The sequence below is a fragment of the Macrosteles quadrilineatus genome, unplaced genomic scaffold, assembly GCF_028750875.1.
Source record: "Macrosteles quadrilineatus isolate MER2022 unplaced genomic scaffold, UCM_ALF_1.0 Scaffold_4__1_contigs__length_99947679, whole genome shotgun sequence".
Classification (NCBI taxonomy): Eukaryota; Metazoa; Arthropoda; class Insecta; order Hemiptera; family Cicadellidae; genus Macrosteles; species Macrosteles quadrilineatus.
The window spans coordinates 30878052-30897946 of NW_026542597.1; the positions used below are offsets into that span (position 1 = coordinate 30878052).

At 34.7% G+C, this 19895-nt stretch overlaps 1 protein-coding gene across 5 annotated transcripts in view; it reads right to left on the reverse strand.

Annotated features, from left to right (window-relative positions):
• The window catches only part of LOC128991387 (formin-binding protein 1-like), a 96147-nt gene continuing 76252 nt past the window's right edge, over window positions 1–19895 (reverse strand). The window contains exons 4-14 of one of the 5 annotated variants that reach the window (XM_054414203.1): window positions 19161–19308; window positions 15157–15414; window positions 13767–13952; window positions 12927–13130; window positions 9654–9680; window positions 8520–8647; window positions 7664–7900; window positions 7274–7390; window positions 6112–6239; window positions 5409–5586; window positions 1–4615 (exon numbers count right to left, since the gene is read on the reverse strand). In XM_054414203.1, the coding sequence (XP_054270178.1) occupies window positions 5426–5586; window positions 6112–6239; window positions 7274–7390; window positions 7664–7900; window positions 8520–8647; window positions 9654–9680; window positions 12927–13130; window positions 13767–13952; window positions 15157–15414; window positions 19161–19308 (1594 nt within the window). In that variant the 3' untranslated portion in view covers window positions 1–4615; window positions 5409–5425. Of the gene's footprint in view, window positions 4616–5408; window positions 5587–6111; window positions 6252–7273; window positions 7391–7663; window positions 7901–8519; window positions 8648–9653; window positions 9681–12926; window positions 13131–13766; window positions 13953–15156; window positions 15415–19160; window positions 19309–19895 lie in introns of all 5 variants that reach the window. The other 4 variants (XM_054414202.1, XM_054414206.1, XM_054414205.1 and 1 more) reach the window with 4 other exon arrangements.

Here is a 19895-nt window from a genome sequence, read left to right on the forward strand (position 1 = left end):
TCAATAAAAATGTTATATTTGAAATGAGCTCCTAGTAATAAGTTCCAAACAGAGTATATACAAGCATACGAAGGCTTAAAGCTAGAGATTACTCTATATTGCAATAACACCATGATACATACGCTGACCCTAGTCCTCGCGACCGTGTTGTTCGTAACATTCAGTCTTGTATTAACAACTACGACAGTGAACACGAAAACTTGATCGTAACTTATACATATTAACAGATAATATACAATAATATGAAACAACGAGAGCTTCGACCCTACACTTTGCATCATTACATTTAACTGTTTGAACATCACTGCACCATTGAGGTTCTACAAATCGTTATGAATCTACGTTACATAAATTAAAGCAAATATATGAAACTATTTATTTCATCAGAAAAGAGATGTATATGACAGCACTTTGTAAGAATATTTAACATCATGTTCCTACTTATCTATCAATGTCCATTAACTATCTCTAAATTCTACAATTTACCGATTTTGCAGGACGGATTACACAACCTTTACAAAGGTAAAAACTTAAGACAGTTTTGCTGTAAAGGAATGTTTGTTCATTTTGCTAAGGTTTTTCAATGATCAAATTTGTACTTGCCCTCCTTTAGTCCATTAAACGTAAAAGGGGTATAAGACAGTCTGCAACAATCTATAGTGCAGTGATCAAGAGTTGGCACAAAATTTCTGTACACACAACACACACAACCACGCAGGGCAAGACTGAATACGCACAGCCTTACCAAGACTGCTTTTAACAAGTCTGTACATGTACAACATTGCTTAATCCACATTCGGCAAGACTGTACACGCACAACAATGCCAAGTCTGCGTTGGCAAAGATACACACCTGTTGCTTCACATTTATCAGAAAAACACAAAAACACTAAGCGTAATAAATAGAGTGCTAGAACATCTAATCGATTTGTGATGCGTTGTTGTAAAATATCCTAACTGCTTCCAGGTAATTATTAACAAACGCTTGTTAAATTTTAACTAATGGCTATGAAGCAGAGATTTCTTGGTCCTTTTCATTTAGCAAAATTTAAGGAAATTTAACCAAAACAAGAAAACCGTCATTTACATAAATAATTCAATAGTTACATTTTGTGTGTGGACTTGATTTGTTGTACATAAATTACAGATGTAACAATAGCTTTATTAATACTATAAAAGGTTTATATTGTTTACAATCACTCTAATTCATTAACTAGAAGAAGTTTACTACATATTTAATTATAAAGAAATCTAAAATATATTCTCATATTAGTTGTAAATTAGTTCATACAATTCACAGTTATCTTAAACCAGCAATATAAGAATATCTCTAATGCAAAAAAACACTTTCAGTTTTAAAATTCCAACCCTCAAAATAATTTTCTTTTTCAACTTTAGGCCAGCCCAAACTGCAAGATCACAGTAAGCAACAATAACTAATTTTATTTACACAAGTAAAATAAATAATTACAATTAATTCAATTGAGCTGGTACCACTTGCTTATGCTAATACAATATTCATTGTTCGTTTTTAGGAAAGATGTAAACGTAACTATACCAATGTCTGCCTTCAATACCTATAGTTTTGATACCAAAAGGTTAACTTGATTATTTTAGATGTAACTGAACCATAAACCAGACGATTCAATTATAAAACGTTGTTGAACAGAGCAGAAACCAAAATGCACAAAAATAAATAATTTTACTAAGTAATTTTTTTTATAAATAAATTTTTTGTAGTATGACAAATGACAAGAGATATATTCTTGAGATGATCAACTACACTTCTTCAGCAACTTGTAACAAAAGTTGCATTACATAAGTCTAGTCAAACTTGCATTACCCATCACTATCTTTCAAACATTTACTAGTATTTGAGGTTGAAAATACATTTATGTAAGGACCTATTCTTTTTAATATACTTTAATATTTGTTTACTGTGCAAAAATAAAGAAAGCTAGGCTACTATTAAAACTCACTAAAAGTGAATCATACAAACAAAGGAAGAAAAACCTTTTTCGTCATACTGCAGCAAAAACCGCTGTTTTTAATGCATGCGTTGCGGGTTTAAAGTAGCATTTTTAGTCTCTAGGGAGTAAAAATAATTTTTAGTCTCTAGGGAGTAAAAATAATGTTTAGTCTCTAGGGAGTAAAAATAATTTTTAGTCTCTAGGGAGTAAAAATCATTTTTTGTCTCTAGGGAGTAAAAATCAACTGTTGTAAACAGTTGTAAATTTTGATTGTGGCAATCGTATCGATTGGAACTATTTATCGATTGATTTATTAGGTAAGGTTTTTGCCTATTGTTGTCGATTGCTCGACATATCGATGGCATAGTAGGTAACACAATCCTAATAGACGAAATATTTGAATCACTTACCAAACAGCTGCTTATTTGCATTAGCAGAATTGAAAACAAGCTGGACGTCATTTTGAGAGGATATCTTTACAAAAAAATTATTTTGTTTTCGAACTTTGTTTTTGTTATTCAATGATGCAATATGACGAAAAATATAGTTCACCACACGGGCAAAAAGTGACTTTTTAACCCTCACTCATATTCCAACCTTGGCTTCGCCTCGATCGTAAAAATTGACCTCGGGTCAAAAAGAGTCACTTTAGGCCCTAAATATATTATTATTAAAACAAGCCAACTAAAAAATGTATCCTGACAAGTTTTGACCAGCTAGGTAGCTTAAACTAGTTGACTCGTCATGGATAGTAGAAAATTGAGTAACCTATAAAAAAGAACTGCTAAAAGCTCCTTTGATCGTTCCATTTCTTTTTCAACTTCAATGCTAGTAAATATGTTGTAGCCTATAACAACAGTAAAAGTGATAAATTATAATATAAAATATCATAAAATTATTAACTACATTATGCTCAGAAGCTGCCTTACACTAGATGTGACTTACCAGTGAGAGTTTTATGCATTGAACTATTGTTTTATTTTTACAGAACATGATTTATTAACAAGACAAACTAAACTGATAAAATCATAGTTAGAGTTAAGGGCTGGAAGTAAAGAGAAAGCATGGGCAAATTCAAAACAAATAAAAATGTATCACTTACTTGGGTTGATTAACATTTTCATTGAGCTACTTTATAAGTTATTTATTTTGCTACTTTTAATTTTGTTAACTGACAGTTATTTTGTAGAAATTCACATAATTCTATATGGATAAATATATTGGCAAATAAGACTTCAAACAATCTGGATATGAACGACTTCGAAATTGCTAGCAATCATACAATGTAAAATACAAAAATATCTGTCAAAGCGTACAGTCAACGTAACAACAAAATGCCAACAATACACCACTTATGGTAAACACATTATACAAATGTACAAACATATGCTATACTGAATTAAAAAAATGTTAGTCCGTGGTATTACTTTACGATTAGATAAGATTTACAGACTATCACATATAAAGACAACTAAGCTCACAAAAAATGTCACCACAATTTCAAATTATTACACATATATATTACATTACGCTTTAATATATATATGGACACTGATTAATATAAAAGTAAATTACACTAATTTTCCTACTTGTTACATATATTTACATGTAGTTTTATTTTATAGTAAAATAATTTAAATTGGAAATATAGATTTTTAACTAGATAAAATATACAAAAGGAAAGTATTCCATACTAAAATCAGCGAGGAAGCAGATAGTAACCTCCAGGGGCTTCATGGAATGTATAGTCCTATCAAAATGTACTTTAACTAGACTAGCGAAAAATACTACAACACTCACACATCCATTGACAATTCCAAAATTTTGAGCAAAATATTTAAATTATTTCAAATTAACTTCAAATTTTGTTTAAATAAGTTTAGCACAACTTTGAAATTGGCGAGACATATTATCTGTTCACAACCTTAATTTCCTGATTTTGAAACATTTAAACAGTTCTAAAATTATAGTTAAATAAAAACGCAGCAAATAGCACTACATTTTAAAAACTACAAAATGCTATGACAAAAATTTAGATCACTAAATGGCAGAGATATTGTTCTGAAAAAATCAAAAAGCAAATTGACATTTCAGGGTGTCTACCAGTAAGTACCCTTGAGTAAAAATATGTGTAGTGTACTATCTTCAACAAAGTAAAAAATTACCCGAATTTCATAATCCATGGGTTAATTAAGCAAATTGTTAAAATGTATAGGCAAATCACGCACTGTGTAGTTTTTTTGTTTAAAAAAGTTATGAAAAACTATATTCTATCCCAAAGTTGCTTGTATTTTTGCAAGGTTTTAAAATAGAAATGTCAGATTTTAAATATTTCATGCTTATGGCCCTGTTAAAAATCCTGGACTTGCCTTTAGATTAAAATTAGTAAGTTTCAAGTTATATTAAAATACCGGTAGACATCCTGCGTTTTCCAAGTTACACAATACCTGCAACACTCGTAACAAACACTCAACATTCTTATTTTAGTGAACGCGTGTAAACATCCTGCGAAACAAAGTCAATACGTAACGACAGCGCGAGACGACGGATGTACAGAAGCGCGCAGGGAGGGCCGCATGTTCTCTTGATACTGGGCCAATTGTGCTCAAAGGTTCAGGCGCCGGAGTCACCAGCTGTGTCTGGCAGCTGAAACAAAGGTTAAAATAGTTAAGTTGTATGAGTAAATAAAATTACACAAAACTTATTTTTGTCCTACTGCAGCAAAAAAAAACCATAAGACATACGTTCCGGGTCCAAAGAAGTTCTTTAAGTCTCTAGGGAGTAAAACACATTTTTAGTCTCTAGGGAGTTAAAGTCAGCTGTTGTAAACTTTGATTGTAAGCTATTGTATGTATCGATTTATTTAACCGGTTGTAGCTTATTGTTGCATTCTTGACCAATGGTTCGACATATCATCTTACACCATTCAACACTCATCTTTCACTCATATTTGGGTATAAATACGCCCCCATCTTAATTATTGGTAATTAATAATTAATTAATAAAAAATAAAAATACAACTATTAGTCAAAATTATATAAAAGTTATACCAAATTTGAATAATAGTTAAGTAATTTATGACCCATTATCACCAATTGGATTGAGCCATAGTATTTCACATCTACACACAGGATTCAATCTTTGGCTATTACTCAAAGTAGATATATCTTTCCTACGTTTTTATGATGACAAGAGTTTTTGAACAGAAAATTTTGTGCTGTTGTCAGTTACTGATTTTTCTCACATTCGCAACCTTTTTAACCAAGCAAAAAAAAAAAACTTATTGTGAGTAGTGGATAATCACGAGATGAGTGTATCATTTTTACATCTCGATATGAGAGAAATTCTAATTCATTGACATCAGTGCACTGAAACATTTCTACAGCTGGTTTTTATTGATTGGATTTCTTCTCTAGGTGTAATGTTGTCTGCTGCTTACCTCGGCTGCAGGGGATGTTAACAATTGGATATGACGGTGCTCTCGATGTAAGATGTGGGTACGAAGCCTTCCTCCAAGTCATTCATCCGACGCACCCTCGTCCAGCCGTCACCTTGGTCCACCTCTATGATCAACAGCTCCTCTCCGTCACTCATGGGAATGCTGCCTTCACTGGTCGCTACAATAGAACATAACAATCCATCACTCGAGCTAAAACTCAATAGCATCATACACGTTAAGTAGTGATGAACTTGTGATCATGGAATAGAATACACAGTGGTTTCCCAAAATCTACATGTACTTACATATGAGAACAAATCAAATGACTTATCTACTAAAAGTGTTAAATATCATTACATTCTTAAGTTATCATCCAATAAATTGTAATCAGCATATCTAGTACAAGGAAAAATCTGTAGGGGAGTAAGTTTTAGTTTTTTTTAAAGAAGGGTCCAAGCCAAGATTGTGGTAATGAGATAGTTCAGGTAGGCTATAGCATAAACACATGCTATTCTGTCCCCTGGGGGACTAGTCAAAATTAGACAAAGAGAGTTGGACAAAATGCAAGAGAGTTTTTCAATTTTCTTAGTCTACACTTGACAAAATCCTACAGGTGACAGAATATTGTGTTTTCTGCGTCTTCTCTATGTACTAGTGCTACCTGGACTCTTTCTAAGGTAAGTCAGCAGCTATAAGGTATTACCTTCGAAGGGGTAGAGCGCCCGGCAGGTGCCGAGGGGTGGCAGCAGCTCCATGTCGTAGTACTCTGTCTGTGGAGCGTCGTCTGAGCCGGGGAGTGAGGTGTGCGAGGTTCCCAACCCTGACTCAGGACTGTCCGAGCACCTGACACACACCATCAGTGTAGTAACAGTACACCACCCACACACAACTTGTATCAGTAGGCCAACTTGCTGAAATATTGTTTAAGAGTCTGCGAGCCAGGCAGTCTTTTTTACTCTGGGGCAGAATGCAAATTTTAGCCCTGAAGTCTTGGTCATAACTGGATTGCTTTAAAAAGTATTGATTAGGGATCAAGTTCGGAAAGATAATATGGATACAATGAGACCAGTAGAGGAAGATTCGGAGGACCGAGAGAAATGGCGACACCGTGTTGGCGAGGCCAAGTACCAGCTTGGATACAAGTGGCCATGGCTGTAAGTAATTTTATTACTTCAATCGGTTTACACAATATTGTACATAGCCTCCTACATATCACGAAAAAATTATGAACGTCTTCAGTTTAACGACAAAATAGTTAACATCATCTGCGGTCACCTCAGGCCAATCGCTGGCCTGACCCCACTCAAAAATATTGAGTACCCGTAAACCCCTACTACTGTTTAGGCTTAGAGGGTACTTGCTTCTTGTACTCGTATTTGCTTGCTACACTTGTATAATAGACTAGTCCAACACACTCGGGACAGTTACAGATAGCTAAGAATGCAGGATTACAAGATTCTAAAAATAGCCATTATTGAGAATACAATATGGCAAATGTTGTTAAATAAAGAGCCAGGTTCAATAATGAAATTTTCCATATACCTATCATCAGTTGATTTCTTGAAAACTGCAAAACGTGACTGGAACGTTACCAGGGTTTTACTCCACTTACAAAATGCAAAGGGGAACAAGTACAGCTCTGTACAATTTGGAAATATCAAATTATATTTCATCAAACAAACCCATATCCAAGAAACATTGTCACAGCATTACCAAATGAAAAATTCTTAATTTATTTAAAAAAATTAACACAGCTTTTTTTAATAATCTTCTCATTCTTGAAACCCATACTATGATCATAAATGTAAACAGGCTCAAACAGACTATAATGTGAGAGAACAGGACTACTGAGGTGTGATACTGACCCGTGCTGTGGTAGTGGCGTGCCTGGCGCGCTCTGCTTGTGGTTGTGGTTGGCAACACTGGAGTCAGACGCAGATCTGCTCAGCGACTCTTCCTCTCCTCCACTACCTCCGCTGTTTCTGTCACATCAAAAACAAAGGCTCATTTCAACCCAAAGACTTGGAAATTGTTTGCATAAAAATTGCTTCTAAACCTAGATTCTATATAAACATCAGTATATTCCAAAGACGATTCTGTGAAAATTGTACTTGTATTCAAAATTAAGAACTAAATTTTTTAAAGTTTGGATTCAGATTTTCAAGATTTGCCTTCCCAAAATCATGCGTCTTCTCATTTATGACGAACTGTCGATTCATGCCCTCTTGCACACCCTAGCCTGCCCACCCCCGTACCTGTGTAGCCTCTGCAGTCCGTTGGTGTTGACATTGTTGGTAGAGTTGTTGTGTCGTCTGTTAGCAGGACTGCCTCCACCCCCCTCCACCTCCTCCAGATATCCCTGGTATTTCTGCAGCTCTTGTCTCAGCTTCTCTAGGTTGTGACTGCTCGCGTTCAACTGCCCCTCTATCGTCATTGGGTCTCCCATGCTCGGGTTCGACTCATAAACTCCTTTCATCTTCATCAACCCGTCCCTGGAAATAAAGGTCACTTTACACATCAAGAAAGTAGAACATAAAATCAATCAAGGCCAAGCGTGCTGTCAAATTGTATACCTTGTCAGTCGTTTTGCCCTTCTTAAAGTGGTATAATTTGTGTAATACTATCTGTCTGAGAATACCACTTCAAAGCAAGGGTGAAATGTTTGGTAGTTAATTACTTTTTATGACACGGTTTACACCAAAAACACAGCCTATATAATAAGACAACAAGGAATGTGGTATCTCATAAACTATTCATTAGTGAATAACTAGCAACGAACAAAGATTCAATTTATAGTTGTGTAAAACAGACATTTACAATAATTTATTTATTTGAATTTTAAAATATATTATTTGTGTTAGCCATCATTTATGCGTTCAGAACATATTTTCCAAGTTAAAAGGATTTTACAGTGTCTGGTGTATTCTGAAAGAAAAAAAAACACTAACTCCTACATAAGTTAAGGAAAGGCTTAAAGGACTTCACTAAATCACAAGTTAGTTTGAGGGTCTCACATAGGTTTGTAGTAATAAGTAAAAAGAATACATAATGTCACAAGGCTCTTACACAATTTATAAAGAAGGTAACTTTATAAAGAGCAAGACACAATACCTGGCAGCAGTTTCCTGTTGTATTTTTGCCAAGATCTCCTCAATTTTCATTTGAAGCCTCTTTTTCCTCTGGTTTGGAGGAAGATCACTAAAGTCCTCCTTGTTATCCCCATAAGAAGATAAGTTGTTCTAGAATTTCAAACAAAACTGTCAATTAATTGATTGTAATTAAAGTCGAATGTCTGTCCACAGATAAATACATTTAACATTATAAAATAATATTCACCTATTTATCATCAAAATTAAAATAACATGACATAAAATGTTGGTCAAAAACAAAAATAATATTTCCTTAATTATAATAGATTTTATCTTGAGGAAGACTTTATTCTTTATTGGATTTGGTAACAAGAATTTATATTTAGTTTGAAATATTTAAGAAAAAATTAGAAATAATGATAAGATTATAATTAGGAATCCATTGATTGTTGGCATCAACTGAGTCACATTTCAAATCCTATCCAATGAGGATACCAATTCACAGATAGTGCAAAACATCTGACAGTGATTAAATCCAAAGACTTATTTGACGCTGAAAACATCAATGGATTCTATATTCTTATTTGGCTCAAACTGGATTGCCATAAAAATACAGTTGAAAAGTTAAGGGATTTTCTATTGAATCACACAGTATTTTTACTAATAACATTCATACATTTACAAGTTTAATAAAAATTCTACCTGAAATTGTATATGATAAAACCCCATAATACCAAAAAAACCAAGCCATCTGGATTGAAGAAAGAAAAAAAAATCAATTCATCAAGTCAAGGAAGGCAGCACTCTTCTGAGACCAATTGTGTATTTTTGTTATACAATGAACAACTTTTATCAGAAAGAAAATACCTCAACAGTAAACACGTTAAAACTTTAAAAAAACCTAAACAAGGAGGGGTTGATAGATAAAAAAAAAAAACTTTTAATAGTTTCCCGACCAATCAAATATGAACAGCAGTTAAAATAGGCATAAGCCTCTGTAGAAATGAGATACAGACTACTTAAAACTTAACTGTAATTAAAAAAAAAACTGTACCTGAAACTTACAACTAACAAATAGTAAGCTTAAGCAGACATTTATTGATCACTTTCACAGACAAAGATATAGTGACAGACAAGGAGGGAAGACTTGACGTACCTTCAGTGAGTTGCACACATCGATTAGCTTCTGATAGCATGAACAGACCAAGCAGACGGATCAGTCATGCAGGCGCTACACTACTGCGGTCCGATCCATCAATCGGATCTGATGAATCAGACTTTGCACTACCACCTCTACAAAGCATTAATGGTTCAACCAGAATCTTGTAATGTCAACGTGATCTTTGAACTTGCGGGTTCAATTAACGGGTCATAGCTGTATAACTTAGATCTGATAATTTTGATTAGGTTATCCAATATCACCTATTAGGTCTTTGTGTATCTTTGTGTTTTTCTTTTGTTTTCATTTATACACATCACAATTTAAGTTCTGTTGGCAAATAAAGAAGCACAAGTGATGCGGTAATCCATTGCTGAATAAAACCTGTATATAACCAGGAACCAAACTGGAAACCCGCACTCGGAAAGACGAGACTTCTGTCACAACCCGAATAAGATTCCTAGTTGATCCATTAATATTATTAAACTAGTTATAAGCAGATAAGCAACAACTCTAGAAGCATAAAACCACATCTGCGAAATTTGAAATCTTTTGAACTAAAAACCTCAGCAGCAAATTCTTGAAGGTATATTTCCACATTGGCCTTTGGAGGTTTTTTTGCCAATCATTAAGTGGGATTCCTTTTAATATTGTGACCTAACAAATAAGTAGTAAGTAGCTAATCAAATTTAGTAATATAAATACAATTGATTAAAAATTAAAACTTTTAACTTATTTCATACAATAATATTGCATTTAAAAAATCACTTGCTCTGTTTAGACAATTAGAAGGAAAAAAAATGGTTAAGAACTTTGTTTTTAAAAGTTTCATCCCTACTATACAGGAACATTAAACTTAAATGCTTTCAATGATATGAGTTTTAGTGATTAGGTGAACTCGAAATACATATAACATGACATATTAGAGAACGAAAATTTAATAAATCAACACACAAACTTATTAATTATTGTTAATATGAACAAAAATGTACAAAAACATTGAAAAAGCAAACACAGATGTATATGGATGAAATTAAACATGAGAAAGTAAAATTGACGGTTGAATGAATGAAGAGTGAATGGGACAACACATGTTTAGTGAAAGCACTGAAGTTAGTGGTGAGTTAGTGAGCGAGTGAGTTCTACGTCAATACTTACTTAGAGTGAGCGAGCCACCAGCACCAAAATACAACGGGGTGCAAGGGTACATCAAATTGCAACAGAAAAATACATAATCATCAACACTTTTGTCATCTTAAATACCCAGAAGACCACACAGAAACCCTTTGAGATTGGGAGCACTATTGCTATGTCAGCTGTCTGGCCACAGTCATTGGTACAACAGCTGGGAAAGATTTTTCATAGGTTGTCCATGCTACTTGCACAGCCAGTAGAACTTGTCATTATGGAAACACTGGGATGCTCAGATTAGCAGAGATGGAAAAACAATTTGTTTACACAAAACTTTTTTTTTAGAGAGGTGATTGTCTATACTCACTTCCATGTTCATCATGCAGTATAGTTCTTATGGGAGATAGTCGTGGTATAAACATTAACGCTTTTTGTTATGTGGATTGCGTCTTCATCCTGTCCTCTCGACCATTGTGAAGGACTAAAGTACATTTTACTCACATGGGTAACATTATGTGTTTTATAATGTAACCAAACAAATTATTGATATTCTTACTTAATGATTTGTGCTCCAACTTTGGCAATGTTAAAATGAATTTAGTGGTGAAAAAATTTTAGAAAAAAAGAAAAAAATAGGAGTATTTCTCAAGTTATAATGTTTTTAGGTCGGCTAGTGTTCTGAAACTGCCACTTGGAATACATGGCTAGTTAGTGCTTCAATTAATTTCATTGTCCTTTACGGTATACAAGTAATGAAGTATAGTGAGCGACTTTGAAACTAACAATTCCAAGCTGGTGGGAGGAAGCCGCTGTAATGGCTGCCGCACTGATATGCTGAAAAAAGGTGAGTGGTACTGGTCGTGCAAGCGGCAATGGCAACCAATGTTAAAACTACCTAGCTGTTTGTCAACAAAATGGCCAATAAAATTGGTCAACCAAACGCAAAGGGTTAACTAACGTATTAGGGGCCTATTGAATTTATACAAAAAAATAATCAAGAGTAAATTATAAGTGATCAAAATTCTTCTTTGTTAATGTACAAGTAGACAGATTGTGAACTATGGAACAGTTAACTATCACCATGTTTCTACGGATGATAATAATTATCGGCACAGCAAACAAAAACCGAACGTAAATAAGTTCAAAGTAAAAAACATTTTAATGAGTGAATTCACTGTCACTCAACAGATGCTTAAACTTCATTTTAACTTCACAGTTGGTTGTATAGTTTTTGTATTTTATCATTTTGTGATAAAATAAACCTGTTCAAGATAATTAAAACATACATAAAACTTTAGATCAAATCCCCATGTTTCCTAGTTTAGTCATTTTGTGATTAGAAGTTATGATGTAATTTACCACAACCACCACTTCAACAAGTTCTACTATTGATTGGTTTAGCTAATTGAAGGAAAATTAAGTTCTAACAGTGTTAAAGAATATTAAATCAAACAAAAATATTTTTTTTAATTACTAAAACTACATCCCCACACCAAAAAAATAATTTATTACTTCATCTCTGTACAAATTTTAGAAATGGTACATGCAATCACATTAAAATATATCCTAAATACGACAGTATAACTCACAAAATAAAAAAAATCACAAAATGTAAAGTCATGCTATTTGCTGTGGCCTAAGATTAAAAATATGAAATGCAAACTGAAATTTGTTTTGTCGTCAGAATTAAAATCATGCAAAAAATACTTGCAACGAATAAATATAATTAATAAATACTTAGATGTGACAGTACATGCTGCATGTTGGATTGTTAAGGCCAGTCTACAGGCTAGTTTCCAGCGTGTAAACCGGCCTTTAGTTCCCAATCGATTGAGCAAATAAAATGGAACACAATTCATGAACTTCTTGCAAAACAACACATATACAAATTCACAAAGACTTTCTTTTCATTTAACATTGACATCTTACCTCATATTTTAACCACATTTATAACTATAGTATCCACCACTTATATTTAACACCGACATTTGAGTTAAAGAAAATGAATTTACAAGCAAATATGATAAATAGCTTGAGTAGTCTGCTTTTAAAGCAACATTTAACATATTTAGAATTAAAGTAAACAAAAAATAGTTACCAAATATATTTTTCAAAAGCCAAAATGAACATTAGACCTACCTTGTTTGATCCGAAGAGCGAGAATAGCCCGACCCTCTTCTTGATCTTGCCAGCCGTCATGGTTCCCTTGACTGTGACTGCTTCGGTCCTCATGATGGCGGGGGTGGGGGTAGGGGTGGAGTCTGTGCGGCTGAGGTCCTCAAACGGGAAATCTGCGGGGGGTTGGTAACCTGACTTGTATCTCTCTATCACCATTAATGTGTCCTGAGGAAACATATGTGTCTTTAGTTTAAAGTTCTTATGCCTCAGTTATACAGTCTTCGGATGTTGTTATTATACTGCATTTTAATCTATTCGACTGCTATGACAATGCAAAGGTAAAAATCACAAAGTTACCAATAGAGCATCAGTTCATTGATAACACACTTCACTTTCCAAAGACAGAAATGGCAATGACACTTGAGCTAATGGTGACAGTCCCAAAGCCACACCAATAGTACCATTGACGACACTGCAAAAAAACCACCTAGTGCCAATGATGAGTGACCATTAGTGCTTTAATCAATAGATAGGACTTGATTGCCGTAGATTGCAATTGAAAAAAAAACTTCACTAGTGGTGATTAACACAACAGTAAAATTTCTAGGTGTGTGGCAAGCAATTGAAAAAACGCCCATAATTTTCACAATGATGATCACAATGAGTGATCAATCAAAATCTAGCAAAAGATACAGCGGCCCACAATGACAATCCTTTAACTACATTAATTAATTTAAAATATTTGTTCATAAATTTTTAATAGCACAGCTTATATTATCTTTCTGCAACCCTTCAAAAATCCCACATTTTCCTGACTTACCAGTCTACTGTTAAAACCCTAAGTTTGTTTTAGCAACTCACGTCCTTCTCGTTGATCTGATTGGCCGCAGTGACGATGCCGTCCAGACACTGGTTGATGATGGGGAACACCTTTCGTTCAACGTCCACTGAATGGATCATGAAGTTCTTGATGTTCTTTATCCTCTTCTCATCCAGCTCCTGCAGTTGTCTGAATACTTCGGGCATGTGAATGTGATAATGTTGGTTCTGGAACGTAACATACATTGCAGAATGTAGGACACAATGAGGTAGGGACAACAAGTTTCCAATATTGATTATTACAATGTTCCATTACATGTATATAGTAGAGTGTCGATTATTTAAAACAGTTGGGGCAGAGGAATGTTGAGATAATAGATTTTTCGGATGGTTGGACATCAACGTATAATGACCGTATATCTTTGTTAAGCGTGATTAGAATCCATCAGTCTTGGCATATAGTGTATAATTTGAGCTACAAACAATGTTTGAGATCATTGTAGAAGTTTTAATTTACTGATTTAATGTAATGGTGATCATCAACACAGGTAATGATATCACCAAGATCTTCGGCATATCTGACCAAACAACTTGATCGTCTTTAATTACTGTAGTAATTAAGCATAGCACACTCAGCATTGCATTTAAGCTAAGCATTGAGCACAGTATACTTAATCTACCACCATATTTGTTCTATGAAATGCAAATAAAGCACTGTTTTGGTGAGTTCGGAACAACACTGTAGAGGTATTTTTAATGACACACTTTATACAAACAATGATCACTGATGTCACTGAAACAAAGTAATGTTATGTGTATACGTGTAGGGCCAAAATGACAGCATGATTACTGTGTCACTGAGTTTTGCGAGAAACGTTGAGCCGTGTACGCTCCTGCTGGCCGCTCTTGTAATGTTGGCGTGGAGGTTAATTTGAATTCACCGTCTTTAGGTTAACCAACATTTTGGATAATCGGCCCTCTACTGTAGATTTATACAAAACAAATACAACCAGGAATGTTGTTCCCAATCAAGAATTTCAGGATTTGAAAAAAATCAAAAACCTCTTGAACCGGATAAGTCTCACTTTATTCAGCTTAGTATGGATTGTTGTATGGGAATCAAACCTACACATGAAGAAAATGTACACTCGTAACATTCAGACGAGGGCAGCTAAAGCCTAAATGTGACACTAGTGCTGGAAGGTAAAATCCAACTAATTACTGCCATTCTTTTACAGCACCAGAGAGTTAGCGACTAGTCCATCACACCTCGAAATACCATGACGTACTAGTACCTCAAAAAGTGAGTTGAAAGGTTAAAGGGTATATACTGTAATAAACCTGGGTCTTTCAACTACAATCAAACTCTAACCACTATATAAACTCTCCATGCAACTGCTAATGCCAATAGCACATCTTTATAAGATGTTACCTGTAGGTCGTTGGTCCGCTGCAGCTGGTTGGCATACTCGTTCTTGTTCTCTTCACACAATTGACTCTTGAGTGTCATGTTCATCCTTTGTTTTTCCACCTCAGCTCTGCTTAAGTTGTAGTCTGCATCTGCCTTCTGGAAGTTCTCAATGGCTCTCTCCGCCTCCTTGAATGCCTTCTCGTAGTTCTTCCTCGATCTCTCTAACGTCATTATCTGGTTGTTCAACGATGTCATCATGCGGGCCCCTTCTTGTAAATGCTGCAACAACGATATTCTGTTAGAGTGTAACATGTTATATAAGTATCACAATGGGTAGATAAAAATATACCACAACTGAGCACTCTAAGAGGTAGTTTTGACTATGGATGGAACTAAAAAGCATTTATTCCCATGTTCAAGCCAGTTTTCAATTGAGACATCAGAGTGCGCTGATATAAAGTAGTGATTTATGTTGAATATGCCAACATTTGGAACCAAGCTAACCTACGATTTCAACTTCATGTTTTAAGCTATAACATCTTTTATGGCACATAAAATATCACAGTAAGAAAAACTAAGTGTGAAAATGGTAGTAGTAGGTAGCTCATTCAACTATTTTCTTTAGAGGAAAGGTGGAAAATGACCTTAAATTAGACATGTTTTACTGTTAGTTGCTCGATGTACTGTAAACCAAGCCAGCAGTACAAAAGGTAATGTGAACTTAATCTTAGCCAAGGTAAAACGAAGCTGAGTCATTTTATAAGAAGAAAAAAAAGACTAAAAAACAATTTTTATTTGCAAAAGAACATACTCCTTTATCTTATTTGAAGGACAAAATATAGATAGATGACATTGAAACCTTAGCTGTCTTTCCAATGTTATTTCAGATCTGTGTTTTCCCACTGTCCTATCCAACACTTTTTCAAGTTCTGGCCAGGTTGCCAGGTCTGGAGCTGCGGACGACGGGTGTTACCAATCATCAAACACGGACGGAAAGAAGAGAATAAATAATCCGTGAATAGAACAAGTATACATCCTGTCTCTTCAATGTAAATTAGATTGGCAGAACATGTTTGTGAAGAAGAAACTTTGTTTGGTCTGTTAATTTTGCACTTCCTTTGAAAATAGATATGCATAACTGAAGTTAAAGGGAGATTAATAGCATTAGCGATAATAGTAAGTTGCATAAACTATACTTAGTTCATAACTGAAGCCCAAAAAGATATTCTAAAACATTCTTTAGTAAGCAAAATGTTTTATAGGTTGTAAAATTTGCTGAGTAAGATTGACGATTATGATAGAATTTTGAAGAAGTGTTACTAAACAAATGTACTACAGCCAGAGTTTTTAATGTTGTTTTTACATCACACATATATTACTCTTGTGTAATTCAACAAGGAATTACAAGTCAATATGCATTTGGTTCACCTTCAATACAGACCTTCAGACTCTGATATATAGCTTAATACACTCAATAGGTAATGACCATAAACGAGACAGCCCCGAACATCTCAAGCATTCCTAAATTGTTCTCTGTTTTCAATTTTTACACTGGCTGTGGTTGTGGTTGTCATAGTTAGTTCTCTCATAGCTAGCAAAAGACTCATTCATATCTAGTATCCTCTTCTTCTCTTCAGTTTGATGTCATAAGTTTGATCTGATAACAACCAAGCATGCAGACAACATAACAACATACAGACACCCACCCGAGTAGGCCTATTCTGTAAGAATGGAAGTTTCTATTCCATTCATACCTTTTGTGCTGGTTAACACGTTCGCTACTGCAATAGTACGAAATTTTCCATTCACATGCACCAGCGACGCACATATGCGACGGCCGGTTTCCACCCATAGACTGCCGTCGCATATATGCGACGGCTAGTCACATTAAAATAGACTGCCGACGCATATTTGCGTCGGGGTTCTAATGTTATTAAAATGCTTATATCTTTGTAGTGGTCTATTTGAAGGCACTGAATTCCCTGCAGTGGTCTACAGAGATGTCTGACGCACAACTGCGTCGTTTGGTCTGTGGATATGATGATTGGTGACGTCATATAATAGTTGGAAAAACTGGTCTTTACTTTTCTGCATCACCGTATTTATGTATGCAGTACGTATGCTGCATTATCCTATGTAGCTTTTATATTTGTTCAGTTATAAACTCTTCTTGAATAATCTGTTTATTTTTTTACTTACTTTCACCTTAAAACACAAAAAAATGAACCGTCGCATATATGCGACCCTTAGTCTATTTCAAGAAAACTATGATAATTTTCACTATTGTCTTCGCTGTAGACCGGGCGTCGCAAATATGCGACATTACTAAAGGTTATAAAAATTACAAAAAAACAAGAATAATTTATTTACAAACACGATTGTAGCGTATTACAATGTAAATGATCACTGTTTTACAGGTTTTCGCCCGTGGTCTGTGTGTACTGTTATCCAAGTGACAGACGGTCTATGTGTAAGATTCAAATGTATACCTCGGTCTGTGGCAATTACCGCGGCGTCGCATATATGCGACGCCCAGTAGCGAACGTGTTAAAACAAATTGTCTTGTATTTTTAAATTCTGTATTTGTAAAATGAATGGTTGGTTGAACGTATTTCTTCTAATTTTATGATCGATTTCCAGACTTGACACTCTAAAACTGCAACTCAGAGTGGATTGTGGATGTATGATTACACGTGGTGTGACGGGAAGTTTGCAATAGGTTGCAATTTACTCATTGATGCACTGAAGGTTGGCTAACCTGACTAGTCTAGAGATCAGCTGATCTTAACATTCTTAACTGTCAGAGGCAATGAAGCGTAAAATGTACCTTCATCAGTGGTAAGTCTATTATATTGTAAAGAGGTGTTGCCTGTCTGTGTTTCTGATTTAGTTAAACATAAAAACTACTGAACTCATGGGACTGAAATTTTATACAAAGGTGGTAATGAACCAAGTCAACACACAGACATTTATGGCCTTAAAAACTCCGGTTTTCTACCATCGATATCCATGGTTTTGTGTGGAGCTTCTGAAAGTGAATATTGTTTGGTCTTTATAAACAGAAAAATGAAAACCACTATGTTTTTATTTGTGCTATTTGCATTTAATTTGTTCAGATTTATATTAAGTTATTCAATGTATTTTGCCAAACAAATGACTTGATTTAAAGAAAGCCAGTTCTATCATGTTAAGTTGTACGATTGAGTTTTGTCCCTATAATCACAGGTAGGTGTGTAGGTAACCAATATAAAAGCAGATTAAAAGAACCATAATAAATAGGCCTAAATATTCTCTTCTGCGCCCTTTGCTGCAATGCACTTTATTATCCTCCAGAACCTCAAGAAAGCAAAAATGTTATTTTAAAGTTGGCATTTTTTATATTATGCACCCCATACAATTATAAAATACATTCTTTGGGTAAATATTTTCATCAAAATAAGTTTCACATTTTCTTGCACAAGCAAAAACACAATAGCCAAAAGTCATGCTATTCCAAATAAAATTAGGCAGGCAGCTAACTGGAAAAACTATATATGTAATAATTACCTAATCCCTACTACATTGTATCCTACATTCTGCAATGTATGTTATGTTCCAGAACCAATATTCGATGCAAATACATCAGCACACTTCATACTACATAATGGTTACTGCATTGCATCAGCACACTAGCCGTAAACAATTACAAGAGTAGTTATTTTACAACGAGAGCTGCGAATGTCATGGAGTAGCAGTAAATAAGCTGCCTGGTGACTAACTATGCCAACTGTACTACAATGAGACATAATGTTTCTGACGTTACATCATTGATACAATATGAATCCACCACAAAATTAAAAAATCCAAGCACTACTGAGTACTAGCTGGTGCAGCATCTTGCAATAACCGGGCAGATTACTTTTTATTAACACTCTTAAAATTTAATCCAACCAGACAGTAATTTTTTGGTCATACATTGTTTCGTTGTAGTACTATCTTCTGTAGCTGACTGACTTGTAAGAGTTTAGGTCAATGGTATCAATTACCTTTTTCCTCTCCTCCTTCATGTCCTTGACTAGTATGGTGACTTCTCGGATGACGTCCGTCTGTAAGTTCTCTGCTATCACCTCATGTTGTCCCGCCATGTCATTTACCTCATTCATCATCGACTTGAACGCCTTACATCCTGTGTACCTGCAACAAAGAAAAAAACTCATTGATATCTTGTAACATTGGGAATCAGTAGTAGAGTTTCAAACAAGTTATAAACAATCAAATCAGAAGTAAAAAAGACGTTTTATAAGACATGCTAGTAATTTGAGTGCGTTTGTTGGGACTTTAATGTCCATCACGAGTAACAAGTAAAACTTGTTGCGTGGCCACCTAAAATAAACAGCATATGGCTGGATAGCTCAAGTGGATTCTACGCGAGTTGCACTTCAAATCGGGCATTTTTCTAAATTTAGGCAATTAATTCTAAGTGAATTGACAAAAAAAACTGTTTCAAAAGAATTAGGGTTTTGTAATCATAAGACAAGGGGAAACATGAAAATAGATGTGCATTTTTCGACCTTCGGTTATACGGCCTTCCGTTTTATCCAACCCTCCCTATGGACAATCGAGTACTGTGAAATCCCATGCTATTTCCAAGTGGTGTGACTGTACCAAAACGGGTGCATTGTAGGGATGAACATCAATAGGCCCACAACCATCAATGTACCGATAACATCGTTGCAAAAACATCGATGTGACTCAACAATCACAAGACCAAGACCAACCTT